This window comes from Fistularia commersonii, chromosome 12 (genome assembly GCF_037954325.1).
Source record: "Fistularia commersonii isolate RoL2024-O1a breed Wild chromosome 12, RoL_Fcom_v1.0, whole genome shotgun sequence".
NCBI lineage: Eukaryota > Metazoa > Chordata > Actinopteri > Syngnathiformes > Fistulariidae > Fistularia > Fistularia commersonii.
The window spans coordinates 8,154,437-8,177,872 of NC_141295.1; the positions used below are offsets into that span (position 1 = coordinate 8,154,437).

The window sequence follows — 23,436 nt, forward strand, 5'->3', positions numbered from 1 at the left end:
ATACTTTAGTGGATTATATTCAATTTACAGTCTTATTGAGGGATTTAGTAGGATATTCACCGCTACAATATTTCTAGAAATATATATGAGAATTACGCATACTTTCTTTTAGTTTCCATCTTTTTGTGAAACTGTATATGTGTGTGCCTAATGGTGTATAAATATGGTATGTTAACTAGCAGTCAGGCTAGTAAAGTTCGAGTAAACCAGTAGGCGGTCCAAAGACATATTCTGGTTTAGTCAGGCCCCGTGTACCGTTAAACCACACAGATGTTTTGTGCCCATTGTATCCCCACAAGAACCCAACAGGACCATTTCATGCCTCAAGGACGCCCAAATAGAAAGTCAGAAGTGGTGCCCTGCTGTGATATCAGCAGAGATCATCTTGAATAAATACGCAGTGGGCAACCTTGTAACAAATCAACCTCAAGACACTTACAACTTAAGAATAGTGCTTTACAAAGCACTGAAAAGATTTTTCCGATGGACTTCTGTTCAATGGATACTATAATGTTCCCCCCCTGTGCACATTCACCAAATAAAAAAAAAGGATAAAAAAATGTGAATTTTCACCACACTTCTAGCACTTGAGCTGTCTTGCTTCTATGTTCATGCTGAATATTGTTGCTTGTTGAGATATTGGTGTTGAGGTCATATAGAGTTGTGGCCATGAGTCAGTTTGAACACTGGTGTTTTAATCTGTTTCTGAGGTAAGTTTAATATTGTCTCACCGCACATTTACATTAAGCTTCTCTACTACTGTGTGACGCCATTATCTCTATCATCACTGCAACTTTACTCTGTACCTCCAATTTCCACTAACCAGTCTGCTTTGGATGTAATATAAAATCAGAGCCCTTTTTTAAATTCTTGCTCTATTGGATGACTTGTGATATTTCTGCCTGTATTGGCAAGTCATAATTCAGTATGAATTAAAATGGAGGGCAAGCTGTTCAATCGCTGAATATATATAGCTCCTCCTTATTATTTTATAAAGAGAGATGAAGCACAGGACTGTTTTTGTTATGTACTTGTATCCCATCCTAGTCACAAGGATATGAAAAACTGGGCCAACTGCAATTCTTGTCATCTCTGTTTGTGCCTGAGTCTTTATTGAAGCCGATGTGTGTCTCATGAGTGAATCGTGCCACACTTTAACCGCTGCCGTTAAGAAGAAAAAAAAAAGAAAGGAAGCACATGTGTGAGATACTGGGGCAGGTTGGAAGTTAGTAAGTCAGAGGACCCCTCGCGGCATGCCAACTTTTATAATGTTAGGCTGCAGTATAAGATTACACTCAAGCCTGACCAGACATGATCGTGGGACAAATGCCAGGGACATATTTCTCTCTCTTCTTTGTCAGTAATCATTTCCTATCTGTATGTTTTCATTTTTGCATTTTTTTTTTTTTATTAAGTACTTGGATAGAAAACATTGCAGTAAACAATGTTTGCCATTTTGTTTTTTCCCTCTGCCAGGAATATTTTACAACTAGGAGGATGGAATTACATGGTTTTATAAAGAAATGTTAAACATTTTGAGAAATAGAAGACAATTCTTTTAACCATTGTATTACATTGTATTACTCATGACCTTGAACATTGGCAAAAGCTCAGATTTATATAGGCCCTTGGTTTTATGGCTTTCTTCAAAAAATATACATGGAATTTGAAAAATTATTTTGGCGTTCGCAACTTATGGAACGCATAGTGTTTAACCTGACATATGACCCTTTTTCTTCTCTATCAGTGTTTCTTTGTTGGACCTCAGAGAACTCCTTCACATATACAGGAACATATGTTGATATTTATGCTATTTTACTGTTTGTCCAACTTTCCATATTGAAATCAAGTGAATAATTTATTTTTCATGTCTATCAGCTCCATTAAGTTCTTGTCTCTGCATGAAACTGTATGACAAATTAGTACAATTTCCCTGCATTTGGTTAGTTCTTTCTAAACCATTTCAGAAAGTGTTCAAACATGCTTTATATTTCAGTATTTATACATAGATAGCTAATTCGTCAAATAGTTGATCCCAAATATTTCCAAAGCTACAATATAGCACAGCTGATGTATGATGGGTGTTAAAATATGTATATATGCTTTTTCTCTGATTGGTTTTAACTAAAATTTTACACATAAAGTATATATTTTTAAGTACTACCATTACACTATATTAGCGCATTTGACATATAACATGTAATGAATCCTACCAATCTAGAAACCATGTTGATATTTAGAATACATTTACTGAATTTATTTTAGATTGTGTCCATGAGGTGAGCAATTAACTGAGGGTATAGAGCTTATTATATATATTAAACGGACTATAGTTGCTCTGTTGATCTTACTGAGATGGGGTTTAGTTAATTAAATTATCATCTCCTTGCTCAACTTAGTCATAACAAAATATTTAAAATTATTTTACTGCTGGGATGCTGGTGACTAATAGTCATGTATCTTTGCCTGTCAGTGTGTAAGAGTTAACATTCTTGAGACATGTATGATTGAATTAGAGGCCTTCAACCCAAGTCATATTGAGTGATTTAAAGCCCTCTTGTTTCTGCCCTCATGCACTCACAAGGCCGCTTTTTTGAAGACTCTGGAATGTTTTGCTAAACCCAGTGACTCGGCCAAGCTCACGCCAAACTTGTTTACTTTACCTTTTTTTTTTTTACTGCACTCCCTTTTCTTCAGTCTTTCTTGTTTTTTTCACTTTCTTTTTAGCCACAGAAACTCCCCCAATGTGCATTTTGGGTCTCATTTAAAGCCCACCCCCTTTTATTGATTCAGCAATTTCTTATCACTAAAATGCTGGATCTTTTGGCATCTGCAACATTGAAAACATGTCCAAATATTGTATTATTATGTAGCTATAGCCCCTTCGAAAATTTAAGAGGGACTTTTCTACAAGATAACAAATAGCCATATTGATACATGCATAATGATACATAATTCTCATTATCCTATGCACTGATGCTTAAGTGTCACAGCTGAAAGGTGATGCGATTCATCTGCACATAATTTACACAAACACTCATCGACTTCACACAGTCAACATCCAGTGATAAGTGCGTTGCAACAATGAGTCTGTTTTTTCAAGTGTCCATTGAAATTGTACTGAAATGAAGGGCAGAACCTTGCGGAGCTGTAAATCCTGATTTGACACAGCTTGGGATCCCAAATTGCTGTGCACAAATATTTGCGTACATTGTGGAATTTGTTTCTGCTGCTGTGGTTAAAAATGTTTGATGTCTTACCACAGACATTCAAGGGAGTCCAGCCCTACACTCTCCAGCTGTCTTACAAGTGCTTTTGTGAAAAATGCTACATTATTATCAGGGCAAGAGCTATTATTCTTAAAGCTGTAGTCAGTCTGTCAAGTGTGGCTTTCCAGGTTTAATACATTTTGCTCGCTCTCCCTACAACACCCATTATCTACTTAGGACTGCCATATAGTTTAAGTGTGAGAAGGTCTGTCAAGCTTTCAGCAGATAAGCTAATGCAGAGGATCCATCTGCCGCATTAGCAAATGAACAACACAGCTTCCAAAAAATGTCATTACAAAGCTCTAGGTGTCTTGGAAGTGTAAAAAAACTTCCACCCTCAAGTATCATATCCCAAAGACAAACCGTTGAAATGACATCCTTACTGTATTCTTTGAGGCTGGTATTGAATACTTTATCGCCCAATAGTTGTCTGTTTTCCCACCCAGCTTTTCACCCTCCCATGATAGTTTTAATTCATTTTGATTTTTTGGAAATTTTTATCCTACTTAGGTAGGATAAATACAGGGCGATATTCTACCAAGATAATAATATAGTTCTGCTCAGGAAGAACAAATTAAAGACCCACTGTTTCTCCATGATCAAATCAGTGTAGTATGTACACTTCAGTATTACTTCTTATAAATTACAAATATTCAGAAGGATCATTCACAAATGGGAGACTGGCAGAAAATTCTGTGACAGTCTACGTGTAGATTCATTTATCATTTATAAATCTATAACAAAGTCCCCACAATGTGTTTAGCATCGTGAGAGTCTTTCTATTTGTAGTTTGCATTTTTTTTTCCCGGTGTCCGCATGGGTTCTCTGTTTAGCTTCCACATTTCAAAAACATGCCACTGGTTAATTGAAGACTTCAGACATGTGTGAATAAGGGTGTGAATGGTTATAAGTTAAGGGTGTAGATCTCCTTTCACTGGATGATAGATTGAATGGGATGGGGCCCAGCCCTACCACAAGCCTGTGGTGGGGCAAGCCTAAATGCAGGATAAGCAGAATAGACAATGAATGAATTAATGTGGTTGGCAAGGCATAAACGCTCAAGTCAAATTTATTTCCAACCAATGATGATGCACTATTTAAAAATGTGATGGTGTGACCACTGGTCAATAGATGTAAAACACTCACATTCCAAAGGAATTTACTCCAGATGGATATTAGCACCATGTTTCAGTCTTCCTTTATAATGGCCTTCTCTTGGTGACTGCCTCTCTGGATGCCTGATCTCATGGTATGTTGTTTGTTTACTCTCCAATGGACCATCATTTCCTGTGCCTGTTGCTTTTTGGGGGTCTTATTAGCCTTTCATTGTAAGTCAGTCAATCCAGAAGATATGTTTGACTAAACATGTCACTTTTGGTGGTAATTCTTTATAGGTTTTCCAGACATATAGAAGCGAGTCATGATGCTCTGTTGTACTTTGATGATTTGCTTATTAAAAGGAGCTAAAGAGTAAAATAGGCAATCAAAAGGAACAGCATACATACTTTACAAATCTGTTAAGTGTGCAAAGAATGCAGAAATTAAAATTTGGCCCGCAGAGACTTTTTTTAAGCAACAGTAGTCATAACATAAGGAGATATTCCTCCTGGTTTTAAGGGAACAACGGCTTCTCTAGGAAAAAATACAATAAAGAATTATGACTCATTGGAATGAGGCGTACGTTGTCATCAGCCATTATATCATATGAAATTTTTCTAAAATCTGGAAGAAGTCTTCTTCATCCCATTTTCTCACTTTCTTATTTTCCCATTTCAGTACCCCAACAGAGAATTTTTGAGAATATTGTCTTCTAAGTATTCCAGTAGCTCACCAATTAAATATTACTGATTGGTACAAACGGTTGTAAAAATATATTGGTTGGTATCTGGTTTGCATTGTCATCTATTTATCAGACCATTGTCATTTTCCTAAGATTGGTAAGGGCTTTGCTGGAGTGGTAATAGATATGGAAATTTACAAAATTTCCAATATTTAGAACACTGCAAACTTCTGCAAGATAATGCATTTCCACAACTAAGCTCTAAAAGGGAAAGGATGTTTCAACAGCGGAATCCTTTCCTAATTATAAAAGTTAATTCTCCTTGAGGGAATCTGACAATTGTCTTTAAATCATAACAAGTTACATCCCCAGGGAGATAAAACCATGTATAGATGCAGAACCATGGCTGCTATTTGTATCTTTGTCCCAACAAATACCTTTTGAATTGTATGCAGGCATACAAGTAAACAATCTTTCCTCTATGTGAACGTGTTATCAAGGCAAGACATGCTAAACCTACATGTTACTCTGTTGGGATCTGTTGGTTAATTTTCTAGACAAGTACATCGGTTGTTCTTGTGAACATTCCTTCTCAGGAAGGAATCAAGGATGCCTTCAGGCTGCAGCTCGTCTTATAAAGAACCTTTTTGAGAATTTCAAAGGAAGGTTTTGTGTCAGGGAGCACTGTGAACTCTGTTCTGTGAGTTTAATCACTGAACTACTGCTTCACTAATCATCCCAAGAGAAACCTCCACAGAGTTTCAACATAATCTTTCTTTAGACTAAGCGGCCACTTAATGTGCCTTTGCCCAGCTAATCAAGCAGTTTTTTCAGTGACCTTTCACCTTGAGGTCACTTAGGGATTGTAACCCTTTTGCCAGTCTGAATGAGTGAACACAATCCTATTGGCTGAGTGTTGTCACCCTCTGTGTCCGGTCCAACCTCCACAATAACTCCTTACCGCTGGTAATAATGCACACTTGAGCTCTTAACATTAGCACACTGGTTAGGTGACACTGACAACTCTGTTTGCAGTTTAGTATGAGGTCAGGGTCAGTGAGTGTCATGTTTCCAGTATTTATAGGACTAAATGGCCTAAATAGTAACAAAATAGGCTTCTGTTTCCTCTTACAGGGTTTTCATTCCCTAGTTAGAAGGTGCAGTAGTATGTCAATACTGTAATCCTTCCCCAACAAACTCATTTTATGAAATTAATTTCTTTGATCCTGCCTTTAGTGTTAACCTTTTTTAAAATAGCTTTAGCATGAACCCTGATTAGTAGCAAAATTACTTGGTGTTTTATTTTTTTTACCAACTCACTGTGAAGTAAAGCTGACATTTGAATCTCTTGAGTGGTCATTAACAATATGCATGCAATGAAAACCACGTTAGGAAAACCTGTTTGTGTGAAGCATCATAAGTGAGAGAATATTGATGATTCAGTTCAAAACCTGCAGGTAAGTTTTTTTTTTCATGATACAGTAACTGAGAAAACTTTTTTGTGTCTCATCATGCTTGTTGTTTGTGTGCCACACTGCTTTTAGGCTATTGATGCAAAAAGTACAAAAATCTGGTGAAGAGGTCCAGGATTTTTAAGATTTTAAACATGTTTGTCAAAAGATGGTTGCAAACCTTGACTCCTCAGTACTTTCTTGGGACAACTTTTTTCTCATCCCTTTTGAAGAAAGCATACTACTGTTTGAGATCTAAATATCAAATATATGTCATGGTTTGTGCTTGCAGGGCAGCACAGCCTTGCGCTTCTGCCTCCCAGCACAAAGGACTCTGGTCCTATTCCCATAGGAAGCCATTCTGTGAAGAGCTTGCATGTTCTCCCTTTGTCTGTGTGCTTTTTGGCTTGGTTCTCCAGTTTCCTCCCGCAATTCCAAAAACACGCAGAAGTTCAATTGGAAAAAATTGGGAAAAATTGCATGAATTGTATGAATGAAAGAGTTGTTTGTCCCTGCGATTGACTGGTGACAAGTCCAGGGTGTAGCCTGCCTCTCGCAGCTGGGATTGGCTCCAGCAACCCTGAGTGCAGGATAAGCGTCAGACAATGGATGGAGGAACTTGCAGAATTGCCACTTTTATGTTAAGTACGGAGGTTCCTGGTCATGTATTTTCAAAGGAACGTTTAGACAACATTACGCATATTTGTTGCATATACTTTTTCATTAATGTTATTGCTGTGCAAATTAGAACTTAAGTAATTAAATTGTGAGGGTCTACACAGCATATATTCAGAGAAATGTTATTTGTTTGAATGAAAACAAAGGGAACTCCGTGTACATTTTTGTATTTACTTGCTCCTTAATTTCATATGGAAAAGAAGAAATCTTCTACGACAGGACATTCACATCCATGGACATCACATTTTGCGTTGACTTTATTGTGTTGTATGGAAATGTGACTGATAAATGAACACAAGTTTTCTCAAAAACTACATCATGTTAAAAGATTATCAAGCCCCAATTAGCCCAAATAGCAAACAAAATGCAAACCGTAACAGACCTTAGGTCCTAGGAGGCCGAGGGGAAACATTTAAACACACACTCCTGGGGTTCTAAAGCACATTTTTTAAGAGAGAAGTAATCCAAATCTGCTCCTCCGACTGTCACTGAGTCAGCTGTTGCATCTTTAGCTGGGGGCCAAGTGTCACCGATGTATCACTCTTTTTAAAAAGGAACATCTTAGAGTTTAAGAATAGTGTAGTCAGCTTTATAATCACTGTTTACCCCCTCGGCTTTGAACGAAAAAATGTCTTTTTCTACTTGGTTTCCTTGCCCTCTGTTTTTAGAGCCTTCTTCTGCTTCAAACCTGTAATGCCGACTGGCTGTAGGAGCTGCAGGGTGGATGCCCTGCTGTAGTCACAGTAGCCAATCTTGCCAGGGAAGGTGAAAGCCCTTCACCAAGCGTCCGACAGAGCACACAAAGAGCACACAGCTGGCAGCTGTGTGCTCTTTGTTTCCTCCAAAAGGAACTCCCCTATATGGGATAGTCCAGTTAAACCATTATAGCTGTGTATGTAGCAATGGACCACTGAACAACATCAGGATGTAAGCATGTGGAGGTGATTTTGTTGCAAAACGTCAACTTGTAGTCTATGTTTCGCTCACCTCCCGGTGGGAGGAGGAACCACTCCTTTGGGTTGCCCTCCCTCCTTGCCTGATAAACTGAATTATCTGCAGTGATGTTGCTTGGTTGGCCCTATTTGGTCCTGGCCTGCTCTTCTCCCATATTTTCATAAGCTTATGTAATACTTAATTGTGGCACTGTCTCTACCAGCTGATCTGGCAGTTCTTGTCTGATCCACTCCACAGATCCAGTGACAGTTAACAGTATAATAATGTGTTCGAGATGTATATACTTATTTTTGTCAAGGGGACAAATAAAACCTTAACCCACAACACAAGCCTAATTAAACCAACATGTTTAATTTTTCATAGTACTTTTGAAAAAAAAAAATTCTGATCTTTAAAGTTTTGATTGACACGTTACCAATGGAATTCATATCCACTTACGTTTCCTGACTACTCTGTTTTCTTTATTAACAGAGAGAGGACAGGTGGGTAGAGAATGGTTAGCAATGACACCTAGAGCCCAATCTGTCTGGCCCAATCTGTCTGGCATATAGAGGCTTGTCAATGTTGGCAACATCCAGCTGAGCAGTATTAGGCCTGAACATATGCAGGAGGTCAACTATTTTCCCTGAGGGGACCAGGGGGAGCAGGAAAATGAGGGGGGCTACTGCTAATCTCTGGAAACCTTATCCTCAACCACAACAGCCCTGTCCATTAGACCATTAAGGAAATAATCCAAATCTGCCTGGATTGGACGAAAAGGGGAAGACTGGGTAAAGTGAAAGTTTGGGCCTTGAGAGATAATGACATGTGTTATATTGTATTCAATTGACCAGAGAAAATTTTCAAGAAAATACACATTTGGGTTTAAAGATGAGCATCACCCTTGGCTCAGAGTCAAACATCACACTATTAAAAAATGGTAAGGTTCCAAGAGGGTATGAAAATGCTTTAGGATCCTACCAGTGTGCAATTCCACTACATGATCTGGCAAGGGAGAAATAAAGTAACACATAATTGGACACAATTGTTGCAAAGTTGAGGACAAAATTGAGCTGCTCATGCACATGTCTATCTGGATAAAGCAAGATCTGAAACAAAGCTACTCCTTCTGCCTCTCACCTGAAATACTGCTGAGAGTTATAAGACAAAAGCTCAAAAATACAGGTATTGAGAATGCCGTTTGTGATAATTTTACATTAGTTGGTATTTTGGAGTTTTCATTGCTGCAGGAAAAAAATACTTCTGCTGATAGAGCTGTTTTTTTTTTTTTTCTCAAAAAGAAAGTGATGGAAAATGAGCTTGACTTCATTGTCTGACTTCTGCTTATCACCTACCACATTTGCATTCTGTTTTTTTATCAAATTTATGACATAAATGGGCAAATCTCTCTTTACTTTGTAGACTCACGTACTAATGTAAAACAACATGTTGATCAATTTCCTGCCAATGAAATACTGATATCTAGAAATATTTTGAAGAAAATTTTAATATCAACAACAATGAAAAATATTTGAATTTTGTAACATCACACACAGAATTTTAATCAGGAAGTTCTCATATGTACAGAAAAACATTGATAATCTTATCATGTATCCCAGCTAAAATTGCCAGTGGACAGAGAAGAACACGGTGCTGTCTCTTCAAAATAAAAATGCAGCCATTGTTATTTGATTAGATGTTTTGACCATTCAGAATACCATGAAAAGGACCAATTGTCTGCCCGTGTCAGTAATGTTTAAGAACAAATAGAAACAGAAAAAAAGAAAAAATCAAATTACCAACATACTGTAGCTTGTCAAGTTCCAGATCAGTAGCCTTTTGGTATAACATCATGTTTCACTACTTTAAAATGTAAAAAGACACTTCATCAGGAAGTTCAGTGAAAACTTGTCAGGGTACTACTTTCCCCCCTCAAGAGCCAAAGACAATACTCACTCTAGTCTGTTTATTTGTTTCTGGTTTAATACACTGGATTCCTTAGACTCCTGTTTTCTGGATTTGTGTCAGCTATGCTAAGAAGCAAATGATCAGATTTTCCATTCAAAGTAGAGCCATAATCACATAAAAAACCTCCATTATCAACTAAAGGTTACCGAAACCTACCTAGGAAATATGACAGTCATGCAAATAAATCTCACAGACACACACACACACACACACACACACACACACACACACACACACGCACACAAACAAATTATGAAAGGCCTGCTGACTACTTCATGCTACCTCTTCAGTATAGAATGTAACACTTTTACATGACCAATAAGTCAATATCAGGCTATCTTTCACCAAATGATAACATAGTTCTCCACAAATATCTTGAAGTTGAACCTGAAGTTATCAAATTTTAACGCTTGAACTCCCTGATTGGCGATGCAGACAGGGAGACTGGTTTCTATAATAATAATAATAATAAAAAAAAAAAATAAAGATAATAAGGTATATTTATACATCTTATAGATAGAGTAGGACAAAAATGAAAAAAAAATATCATTCATGCATTCCAGCAATCCTTAAGTGACGGCTAGAGGCTTCCCAATTATCTACCTCATGTGACGTGTTATGTTTGACATTCATAAATATATGAGGAGAAATGTGATAGAGTATGTCATGGGGATCGAATCTTGCAATTTCCTTTGTTCATGCCTCACATAGTAATTTTTCCTAATTCTAATTTGCAGTGGATTCCACATTTTTGTTTGAAACAAGTGCTTGAAAAATGCTAAGGTTTTCAATAGGTTTCAATAAGTGAGCTCAACATCGTCACAATCTATGATTTACAAAGCCAGCTCCACTGACGAAACCGCAAGTTTCATCATTGGCCTCCTTGACTAAGTGATAATTTCCATTAATACCTGGAAAGAAAGCTATCGTATCTCTTGGGCTATATGTACCTGTTTTTCTTTTATGCCTACTGTTTGTCAGTCAAGAATCATACCACATCGTAATGTGTTTTATTGAAGAATTTTGTACATAACCCTATGTGGCAGCAGAGGACTTTTCTTGATCAACAAAACAACACATTACTTCTTTGCATCCCTGCTGTGAAACATCTGACAGTTCCGACCATCAAATTGTCAAAATCTGTTCATCGTTATGTTGGTTTCAACAAGCTGTGTTTTTGGATGGGCAAATGATTAAAACATGGTTTTCTGTGTAGGATTTATTATGTTCTATCTGTCCTTAACTCCTCTAGATCTGCTAACCTATACTATCATCTTATATTTTGAGATAAACTTCACAAAACAAATCCTGTTACTTTAACTCAAAAAGGCAAAGCATTGCTCTTTGTTCTGTTCCTGTTTTTTTTTTCTTGCACAGGAGCCTTAGTGAAAATCTACTGGCTAAACGTGGTTTATATTTTTCATGACAGCAAAGATGTCTGCATGTTTGGTGATCTGGCTTGCTGGAGGTCAAGGTTCAAAGGAGGTCATAGCTTAGGGCACTGAACACTAAAGCTCCACTTCCTGCTTTTACTCACAGGGTGATTCTGCAATGAGTCAAAAAAATGACCTATGGTCTTTTGGAATTTGGTCTTCTCTGAAAATCTAGAAAAGGAGAATCCTTTCTTTGTAGCTTCAGTAGCGCTATAGATGCATCAGTGCGGACATGCACATGCTACATATGTTCATATTTACATGATAGTTAAACAAACCTTTCAAAGGTTATCCATTTATAAACACATGCACACGGACACGCAAACATAACAAATGTAAATTGAAAATATACATACCCTTATGTATGTAAAAAGAAAAGGTTATATTTCAATATTCAGTTCTTGCAGAGTGTGTGTGTATTTTGGATGTATGTTCTTGTGCATTTGTGCATTCATTGTGTATACTACTTATCCTTCTTAGATTGTTGAACTTACCTGGTAAAAAAGTGTATTTGTTTTTGAATGAATTGCCCTGTTGTCCTAGAATATATCAAAATGGCAATTATTGTACCTCACTTGGTTTGGGATTGGAATTCTGGAAATTTCCAGGGAGAACAGTGAAGCACAAAATGTTGCAGTGTGTTCATTTCACTGCCATATGGTTGGCATCATTAACCACTCCCCAAGTATTCAGTTGGTTTCCTTAAACCAACACTTGAAATTTAGAAATGTAGTCATACAGTACCCCTTTTTGTGTTAAAAATGATCTTTTTTCCCAGTTCTCTTACTAAAGCCTCTTTCTCTTGAGTCTACAGAAATAGATCATACCTGTGTTTTTCCTTTATATCAACTATCTTCTGTCATCTTACTTCCATAAGGCTTGTCCCTGTATCTTTAATGTCACCTTATTTAAATGGCACCCTTATTTCTTTTCAGGACTTTTTAATTTATTCTTTCATGTGCCTATCCCCTGGCCCCCCACCCCCACATGATTGCTGTCTGGTTATGCTCTTCTGGTATTTTTTCCAAGCCCTAACCAAACCACTGTACTTTAATCGTGGGGAAATTCATGCTTTGCATTTAAGTTTGCATTGAAGTCGGCTGCTGTTCATCAGCCCCAGGGAATCAGTTCAGGGTTCAGTGTCTTGCTCAACAACACTTCGACACACTAAGGGGAGCTGGGAATCAAACCAGGAATGTTCACTTCCAAAGACAATTGCTCTACCTCCTGCGCTTTGCCGCCCCTAATCCGGTTTCCCCATGACTAATGTGAAAAATATGAGCAAAAATTAACATGTGTACATGTCCTGTTTCTTTCTAACTTGTATTTATTTGGCCAGGTTTGAGCTAATTATCTATAGATTTAGAACTGTTACTTTAGTCCAAGTATTTGCCCAAAAAAAGACAACCAAAACAACACGAACAAAACAGCGATAAATTTCTGATACATATATAGTCAAGACATTAGGATTATTGTTATATTGCCATTAAGGATTAAAAGTAGATATTCATACATTTCTGAGCAAACATAACACTCCTTTGTCTCTTAAAACCCACCATCTGGATTAAATATTTACAGTGTCTGGGAACGCAGATCCATTGTGTTTATGAGTATGAGTGTCAGCCATCCATCCATCCATCCATCCTTCGTCTGATGCTTATCCTGCTGCTTATCCAACTGTCATCGGGCAAGAGGCTGGGTACACCCTGGACTGGTCGCCAGTCAATCGCAGGGATGAGTGTCAGCCGCTATGTGATCATGGCTAGTCTATCAAAGAGGGTGCCGGCAAGTTTATCGGCTGGTTGTCTACATCATGCTTACTTTGTTTACGTGTGATTTTGTGCGTACTGTTTGACACCTGTCCCTATACTTTCTCATTACTGTTGTGTGTATAGAAGCATCCTTCACTCACCCTGCCCAAGGCTGTTTTTAATCACTGTCATATTTAGCCGATCTCCAAGACCATCAGTGAACTATTTCTGGACGTTCCTGTCATGATCCCCCCCTTCGCTTTCTCTCTCTCTCTCTCTCTCTCTCTCTCTCTCTCTCTCTCTCTCTCTCTCTCTCTCTCTCTCTCTCTCCACCCATGTCTTTTCCCTCTCCTGAATACACATTCAGACACAGCAGATGTACTCATTATATAAAACAACATCAATAAAGAGGACGAAGTTTTGCAAAGTGAGGCAGAACAAAGCAATAATACAAACAGAAGTTGTCAAAAACATACTCATAGTCTGAGTATGAGAAACTTTAACAGCTATGAAATTAGAGTAAAGTCAAAAACAGTTGTCTAAGCAAACCTCTCCCATGTTCATCACCATTATGACCTTTGCTGCATCATAATTTGGCTATCTATTTTGTTGACACAGCCTTGGATGTTTTGTGTGCTTAAGTGACTTATCCATCCATTGACCCTCACCTGGCCCTGGTGTTTGGGGTAAGAAGTGGAAGATGAAGAGAGCATACACCCCAAAGCAAGCCCAGAGGATAGTTGTCCACAGAGGGAAGGGATAGCTTTGTTCTATGCATTGTTTTTCTGCTCTTCTATTTTTCATATTTCACTCCCTTCTCTTTGCTGCTATTTATCCCTGTCTCTGTTATCTCTTTTGTTTTCAAGTTTCATTATTTTTCTTGTTTATTTTGCCTTGTTTAATCTTCCAGACATTCCTTTTATGACTTGGGGTCAGAGGTAACACTGTAAAAATTTACAGCTAACAGTAGCTTCACACAGCAGCAATGAGCTGAAGTGGTCGTCCAGGACAAATCAACACAAAATGTTACTGCTTTTTGTTATTATCTCATCTGTGGATTTTTGATGTCAGTATCTGGTAACTTGAAGCAGCTCTAGTGGCAGAAGTGCAGTTTATCATGTCCTGTGTCACACTTCATGCGAATGATCCCCATTGAGAAGTATAAAAATATGAATCTTAGGGTCTTTCTGAATTTTGTTCAAATTTCTAATGTTAATTTGGGATTGATTTGTTGGACTATCACATAAGATAAGTCAAATACTGACCAACAGCAACAGCATAACCCTTCCCCCAATGCCTGGGTATGTTTGTTGACCCATCTCAGCTGAGGGTATTTAAATTGGGTTTTTTTGGGATGCACCCTCTGGGTGGTTTGTATCTGTAGTATTTGGCCTTTTTAAGTAATCTCTCCTTATCATCCCTGCTCTTTCTCTTCCTTATTCTTTCTATTTAATAGTCCTATTTCAAATTCTCTAACTCAAATATTTTTATATAAAAACGATTTCCCTACCTGTTGTTTAGTGATTTGGGATTTTGGAGGATCAATTTTATTGAAAAGTATGAGGAATCTTTCTCTTTAGAATTATGTGATCTTTGTAAACAATTAACTCATACACAGTCAGGCCAAAGTAACTTTTGACAGAACATAATTGTTATAATATTGTATTGATACACCAAGACAATTGTTTTAGATTGGAGTGATAAAGATGCAATTAAAGTATATTCTTTCATGTTTAAATCTTAAACAAAAATCTTACACTAATAGTTCAAAGAGTCACCATGCATTTTGGCAAAAACACACATTCCCAAAGTCTCTAAAAGAACTGAAAAGTAGAAGATGATTATTATTTTTGTCATTTTTTAAAAAACGGGGAAGTCTTTTGTGGTCATCAACTGAAAGCATCAGAGTTAAAATGAATCTCTTCCACTGAGACACTGAGATTTCCACTTTCAACGAAAAAAAAGAAGTTCTTCGGTGTTTGAGATGAGCTGACTGACTTGGCCTTTTAAGAATATCTCAGTTCCGAAGCATCTTATGAAGAAAACTATTGGGTCGATTTTACAGAATGTTTTGTGTCATCACCCTTCAAAATTGTGACTCAATGTGTTTTTTTTTGGCGAATATTTCCGAATTGAAGCAAATAGTACAGAACTGTTTACATCATATTTCCTTTCTGCTTCTGTCAGCAGTCACATTATCAATAAACACCAAAAAACAATTTCCATTATCAGCCACACTCCTGAACACTCCTAAAACATATCTTTTGAAATAAAAATGTCCAAAAATTAAGGCAAGACAGCTTCACGGGTTTTGATTAATCATGTCATCGCACAAGCCACATTTTGAGATTAAGCTGCTTGTTCCTTACAATTTCGAGCATCTAAAATGATGGTATAATGTCAAGTTATTAGTAGTTGAAACAATATGTCTGTCAAAATAACTTCGAAATAAGGGTCAAAATGCTGTTTTTTTTAAATCTATTTGGATAATGTACAGAGGATAAACTGCAAAAATTATGTTGCAGTCCAAATACCATTGAACATGGCTGTATGTGAATAAATGCTTATGATTTTCAGTTAACCACCGAATATTTGGGGGATTAACTTGAACACATTAAAATACATGATTGGCATGGATATGAATACATAATAGTGTTCCTGAGGTAAGAATAATGGAAAAATAATAAGAAAATATTTCCCTGTATGTCATTCACTCATAGAAGACCAATGTTATGATTTGGTTGCGGTGTAAAAAAATAACCCCGAAAGAGAAGCAAACCTCAGCACAATAAGAAAGCATTTGTTTTCTGCATTCATGCTATTAGCATTAACTTGTACTTACAACATAAAATTCGGAAATGAAAACAATTAGAAAGTACCAAACAGAAAACGTGTGGTCAGTAATTCCTCACTGGTTTATTACTGGATATTTGATGAATTAAATTATTTTTTATACTCTTGATATTGCTTGCTTCCTTCAAATTGAGTCTTTGCACCACTTGTGAATCACGTGTGATTATAAATCCCTGTGGCAGCCAACAGCAGACTAACCAGTCAGCCAGGATTTTCTGAATCATAAATTCCCTCATTCTGACTCGCAGTCCAAGTTTTGGATTGCATGCATCTGTGCCGCACAGTGACGAGCCTGTCTTTCTGCACCAAATCATTGGTAGTGCGTTACTATGGCAACACGTGAGGGTAGAGACAAAACGCCTGTCCCGTGACTTCTGGGAACTCATTGGACAGTAAGGCCCCATGTCTAAAGGGAACGAAAATTAAAGGTTCATTCTGAGTTGTTGTTTTTTTTTTAATTTTTATGTTTTTTCAATTTATTTTTCAGTAATGTTGCCTCCCTTTTATTCCAAAATATAGTAACCCGAACCAAACATATTAATGAGGCATCATCACCATTTGAACTGATACATTAGCCATATGGTTCGTCACTAAAATCGTTGTAACGGGAAAATAAACAACCAAGCGTGGACCAACTCCTTGTTGCTCTTCAGGTGGATTCCTTATATTACGGTGCCTGTTGGTGATTTTCCGTTAAAAGTCCGGTCGAGTGTGAATATTTCCCAAATCTGCTCCACGTCCAGTGCCGCTGTGTTTCCGACTTGCACGCATGGCGTACGTGCCTTCGGCGGGCCACCGAATGACGTCATGAACTGCCACTGACAACAAGCTTTCCACCAACGTGGACTCGCAATGTATCCTTTCTCCTCGGTGATACGCAATAAAAGGTAAACGAACTAACTTTCCGACTCAATTACAGTCTAAAAGACTTAAAGCTGAAACGGAGCGGGATGGAAGTCGTAGGGAGTAGCTTTTAAATATTTGCGTTTTTAGTTCCATCATGGAAACAGTCTAATACACCTCTCGATATGTTCAGGGCGTGTATAATATACACGCATGACATACAAGCACTGCTTTTGTCAGGAGTGATTTATAGTGTTAGCCGACGACGCCTCTCCCGTGCACACGACAAACTGCTTCATTTGTCCGGAGCGTGTCTCTCTTTGACTCCCAACTCCTAAGCAGGTGGGAAGCTGCGGGGCGGGCGGGGGTGGAGCCACCGCAAAGCAGACCATTCCTAAAGCTTGAATCATCCATCTCTCCATTCACATTCCTGTCGGGAACGCTCCGCGCTGCTAGCCGTGGCGTTGGAAGGCTCTTTCTTTCAAATTTCATATCCGCGGATTTCTCTCGATCGATACCGAATCTCATTCTAACCATGGATTTACTGTCTTGCCAAAGGGTCAGGGGACATTCGAACCTGCGCGTAGAGTTTTGACAACTTGTTGGATTTATAATGCGGGACGCTCTTTAACGGCGAAGTGGAGTGTCGTCGCCTGCCCAGAAGACAGCCGGGACTTTGGTTTTTACGCGGAATCTGGCGAACGACGCGTTTAAATATGATACTTACACGTAAGTCAGTGCATATATATATATGTCAATATATGAAACGTTGCACCCCCTCTCCGAAACGTAAACTGAATACTATCTATAAACCTGGTCTGCAGCCTTGAGACCTGTAATATAAGCGACTTGAGAGGGACAATACTGTGAGATTTCCTATAAACATTTTTCGCCACTGCTTTTTTCGCGGATTGATCATTTAAATGTGTCATGGTAAAATGTCCTCAAATCTCATATCAGTATCTCAGAGACGAGTATTTTGTTGTTTTTATTCTTAAATCCTGAATTGCATAATTTACACAGATAGCTGACTGTGGCGTTCACCAGGTGATAACGTCCTCTTGCCGCGATTTGAAAAGTCGACTTTTCAAGTTCTGACTTTTGAACTGGAATTTTCAGCCTCTGTCATATTTTGTGCCTCGCAAAGGTTTCAGTCCATATAATACTAGTGCACATATCTTCTAACTCCAATAGTATTCGTTTTATGTGATTGTCCTTGTGCTTCATAACCGATTTTTTGCCAATGAGGATTCACCAGGCTCGATCAAATCTCGTTTTCAGATTTAATTTGTTTAGTGACTCTTTGTCCGAACTGTTTTCTCCAACACATGGTTTCTTATCAGCCATACCTAAGGTCTGGAGCAGATATGAACAGAACATGCTCAAACACACTTGCAGACACCCAGGCATCATGATGCAATGCAATCAACATTGACTGCAGTGAGTACTTACAAAGAGATGAATATGATACTGGCAGCATTTTATGTCCTTGATAAGACTCGAGGCAGTGTATAAACCAGCTGAAACAAGTAAAAAAAACAACAACAGGATACTCACTTTTCAATCAGTCGGACTAAAATGTTTTACAGCTTAGTAGGCATTTGTGGCTACTCTGAAAGAGACACACATGAAGGAAACACATTTCAATATCATTCTTGCAACGCAGGAAGTGACCTTGGGCTTTATCTGCAGGACATACATCAAATTGCTACACAGTGTACGTCCTGAAGGAGGATGGATATGTGCTAACCTGGGAGTCCCAGGCTGTCTTGGCTGTCTTTTGAAGGAATAGATAGGGTTGGTTTACAGGCAGGTAGGCTGTGGCTAACTGCCCGATAGTGCCCTTGATGTGAGCGTATATCTGGACAAACACTGGCGACATCTTGGCTCCCTGTTTTAGTTGTTTAAGATAGCTATTGAGCCACAAAGTCTGGGCTTATTTATAATGTCAACTGGCCATGCCCACTTTGCAACTCTTTAAGAAGACTCGGTCAGACGTTGGCTTGATAACAACCGTCTAATTGTTTTTGGTGTGCCATCGGATTTGGCCCCTGTGAGAATTAATTGAGTAATTCCTGATAAGCCATCCTAGTTGACTACAGATGTTAGTCAAACATTCCTTTAAACTGTCTTCATCAAAGACCCAGAGGCAGTGATAACTTTATTCAGACTCTTGACCTCCAGTGTGCAATGTATGTTGCTGAGCCTTTGAGGTGGGAAGCAACATCCTTTGTTTTCTAGCTGCTGAACAAACTCCCACTGGAGCTCAGCATTCAAACTCAGCCAAGCCAGATCCCGCTGCCTCCTGAGATGGAGGGAAACTTTGGCTGGCAATTGTGAGAATTTCCTGCTACAGGAAAGGAGAAAAGGGGTGAGCAGAGTTGAAATCAACACAGAATGCAGAGGAGATGAAGACAAGGGAAAATGAAAGCAAAGATCACAATGGTTAATTTTAGAATTTTGAGACTAACCATGAGCTGGTGCTCACTCATTCATATCTGAACCTATTAATTCATGTTATTCTAGTACCGTCAACCAGGCTCTTGGTAACATTGTTATCTGGGAAAATTCTTTCTTTCCCAATGAGGAATGCAGCTAGCTGTTTTTTTTCATGCATGATATACATCACTTAAAGGTGATATGTTTTCTAATTTTTTTTTTTTATTTACTCTTACCACTAAATTGCACCAAAATTCAGTTGTAAGGGTAGTAGTAGCTCCCATCCATCTCAGAGTTGACAATAAAGGCTAATTTTATTCATAAGGAAATCAGGATCATGATTCCAAAAGTATACCTTTTGTATTTTAGAAACAACAGGGTTGTGATACCCCACTGTGATCCAATAACTGCTGGGTTGAAGTCATTGGGGTTCAACCTGCACATGCCTGACAGAGTACTTGTGTGTATTTTAGTTGGGCTAAATTCATCTACACAGATTTTTACGTAATCCAAACAGTCATAGTAGCATGAAATAGCAGTCTACACAAAGGTATGTGTCTTGGATGTAGTGTTCTAGATATTAATCACCAAAAGAATTACGTTGATAGTTGTAAATTGATTAATGAGACTTGAGGTTTTGAATTTCTTTTGAAAAGTGCTATATGTTGTAACTGCCCCAACTTGCTTTATATTACTAATTTGTCATCATAAAAGTATTGGATTTTACTGTCTTATCTGCATGTGGTACAGTAATAACCTTTTCTTGCTGCCACAGCTACACTATAAAAAGGTGCCATAAAACATTTTTCTGCTGTGGTTTTTTATATTTGTTCTAGCTGTGAAGACGTTTAGAAGTACACACAATTACCGCACTCATTGTTTGTCTTGGCTGCCTCCCCGCCTATTATCTGGCAGGAACAAACGAAGGCAGGGCATTACAGCCGGGTGGTCGCTGGCCACCACAGCGCCACTCGGCTCTTCCTGTGAGGGAAGCAGGAAGAGGAAGTGAGGTAGTTCCCTTGCAAGGGCTAAGTAATTGGGGCGGACTGTGGTGAAGACAAAAGTCAAATAAATAATTGACTTTTAGCATTGGAAGAAAAAAAATATTTTTAGGACTATAGGATGTTTCTTCGAATATGCAATCTCATCTTTTGATTATGTTTGACGGAATTGATGACTTGATTTTTTATTTTTTATAAATACAGATGTGGATGAGTGTATTATGTGCAGTTCTATTGTTAGGTTGTTTGTACCAGAGCCATGCCCCTGTCCGCTTCCTTTTAGTCAAACAAAAGGTAAAAAAAACATTTATTGCTTCTGTCTGTGAATTAATGAAAACATAACACAGAGCACAGACAATTATTGTGTTCAATTAATCTGCAGTGGGTATGCTGTTGAGCCACACCACATCGACTATAGAATTGACACGCAAGGGATGTGTTGCTGGATAGCCTCCTTCCAAAGGCAGCCATTGGATCCCAGGGTGCTTTAAGGGGGTGGTTGGAAAGCTAACACTGTGTTTGCATGTCTAATTTGCATTTTAATAGCTTTACTGTCTTTTGAGTGGTTTGTCTTTAAACATGAGGCTGGTCTTTGCAAACACATACAAACTTGCATATCCACACATGACAAATATACACAAGCAGTCACACATTTTTTTTCCACTTCAGAAGTTTGTTGTAAATACTAATTAGTTTAGGTTCCGTACATACATAACAGATGTTGCCATTTTGGTGGTGACCACTTGCCCCATCCCTTAAATGTAGCCATCACATTTAAATGTCTTACCTCGATCGTTACTTGGTGTTTAGATCCAATTTAAACACCAAGTCTAAATTCAAGTCTTAATGGTAACACCAAGCTTAAAGTAATGTTTTTGAGCTTTGAGTTTTGGTGTCCCAAAACACCCAAGACTAGATCAGATTGTCTTCTTCCACCACATAGGAGACGATAAAAATTTAAATGGAATACATACACATCAGATCTGCGGTTCTAGTGGGAAATTAGAGGTCATGTGTCAGCTGAATTAGTAGTAAAACCTTTCGGTTAATGTGGTCTACTATGCCTGAGAACAGACTGAGTGTTCGGTGCAGGAGCTGTGGTGGGAAGGGGGCAGACACTGTCTTCGTCGTGTCACACCTTGTCGTTAGTGGGCTTGTCTGCCGTCTAGGCTTGTTGTTGGTATGTAAATGCTCATATATGGTTTAAGTCAGATCCTTAGGTGACTTACTTGCTTTCCCTACTTCCCTGGCTTTCCCTTTGTACATGTTGTGCATGTCTTAGTTTTATTGTCTCATTTTTTTAAAATTATGACACCCTTCAATTTGTGATTCAATATCAATGTGTTACGTAAAAAATATCAATTGCAATGTATATTCAAGTTTTTTTTTTGAAGTGGTTAAAAATTTGGCTGTGTGTTATTGATGAAAATTAAAGATTTCTTCCCTTCTCCCTCATAAATTAGTAATGTTTAAATACCCTTATAGATATAATATAATATAATTATAATATATTATCTTTAACTTGTTTTGCACTGTTAGCTTCAAATGCAAGCTCACTTTGGGTTGTTTTTTTTTGTAGTCTTAACCAGTTATTTTTTTCCAGACGGTTGGCCTTGTCTTTAACCTTTTTTTTTCTGTCGGGTATCTTTAAAGGTTTTTCGCAAGGTTGTGCTACATTTGTACTTGCTGTCACATCACTAATAATGGACATTGTAAAACTCAGGTTCTTTAGGCCTGGTGACATTTTTCCCTCTGTTTTCTGTCTACAAATAGTGGGGGTGGTGTGCTGGAGCAATTGAGGGTATAGGGGTGTGGGCAGCCATTTGGCATATGTCATCTAAAGGGCTTTCACAGACAATCGGTAGATGTTCCTGATGGGTGCTCAACACAAAGTGCGTTTGAACACACAGTGTAGTGCTTTGCATTACAAATCCTCATTTGTTTTCAATTTTCGTAATGCCAGAGTTGAAATTATCCATTTTTCCAGAGATTCATTTCTTAAATGACAATAATGCTTTGTTTTTTTCTGTTGTTGTTGTTCTTATATATGCTGACAGTTCTACTTTTTATCTCATCCATGTCATTGTGTTGGCTCATGAAAACACAAAGTGGGTTTGGGTTTTGTGCTTTACTCAACTGAAGTTTATTTGTGGTAGATCATGGAGAGGACATCCTTGTCATCTGCTCCACAAGCCCCATGAATTGCCAAACCTGTGGATTGAATTGAGCTCAGCAAATGATTCTGCTCCATGTCTATCTTACATAGATGATGATACAGCCATGACTGTCTCCTTTGCTTGATCAGAACTGGGCTAATATATTCCCCCTCACCAATCTGTGCACTTTAACTAAGAGGATGGTGGATGCTTTGAACTCTAGCCTTAGAAGCATGTGACATGAGAGTGTCAGAGTGTGAGATAGGTAATAAGGTCAAGGGGCTCATATTTGATGAGCTTAGTGCTAAGATTCACAGGTTTTTCTACCTTTTAAGATAGCTTCTCTAAATTTAATTCAAACTTCAATGATAAAATGTTTGTGTCTCATGATTGTTGGTTGTGTTTGAAGGACATTGATGTGTAAATCTGTCTTGTCTTTATCATGTGCTAAATTGTTTGGTTTCCTGCATTTTTTCTTTAACATTGGTTTGTCTGTGAAATCTTCATATTATCTGTGTCAGTGGATTAAAGTCTGTCACAAACTAACACATGAATCATTGTTCTACTGTTTCTACTTTAGAGATTGAAGCCAAAGAAGCTTGTACTTGGCTCCGGGCAGCAGGTTTCCCACAATATGCCCAGCTTTATGAAGGTAAGTATCTATTAGAATAACTGTCCGCCTGCCTCACCAACATATTTAGTACAGAAAAGTTGTAAATTAATTTTTTGATTTCATACTATGTGAGAATATGATCATTTCCTTTCTTGGAATATTCCTGATCACACACCAGATAAATGCTAAAAATGTCATGGCTTGGGTACATTTTCAGTTTTTTGTTACCATTTACAACCTTTTTTTGGTTTTTCAAACTTAAAAGAAA

General features: G+C 38.0%; 1 protein-coding gene across 1 annotated transcript in view; it reads left to right on the forward strand.

Moving 5' to 3' along the window:
- The window catches only part of dlc1 (DLC1 Rho GTPase activating protein), a 78,058-nt gene that overhangs the window by 38,138 nt on the left and 16,484 nt on the right, over positions 1–23,436 (forward strand). Inside the window, exon 5 of the mRNA XM_086156807.1 lies at positions 23,136–23,207. Coding sequence (XP_086012933.1) covers positions 23,136–23,207 — 72 coding nt within the window. The remainder of the gene's footprint in view (positions 1–23,135; positions 23,208–23,436) is intronic.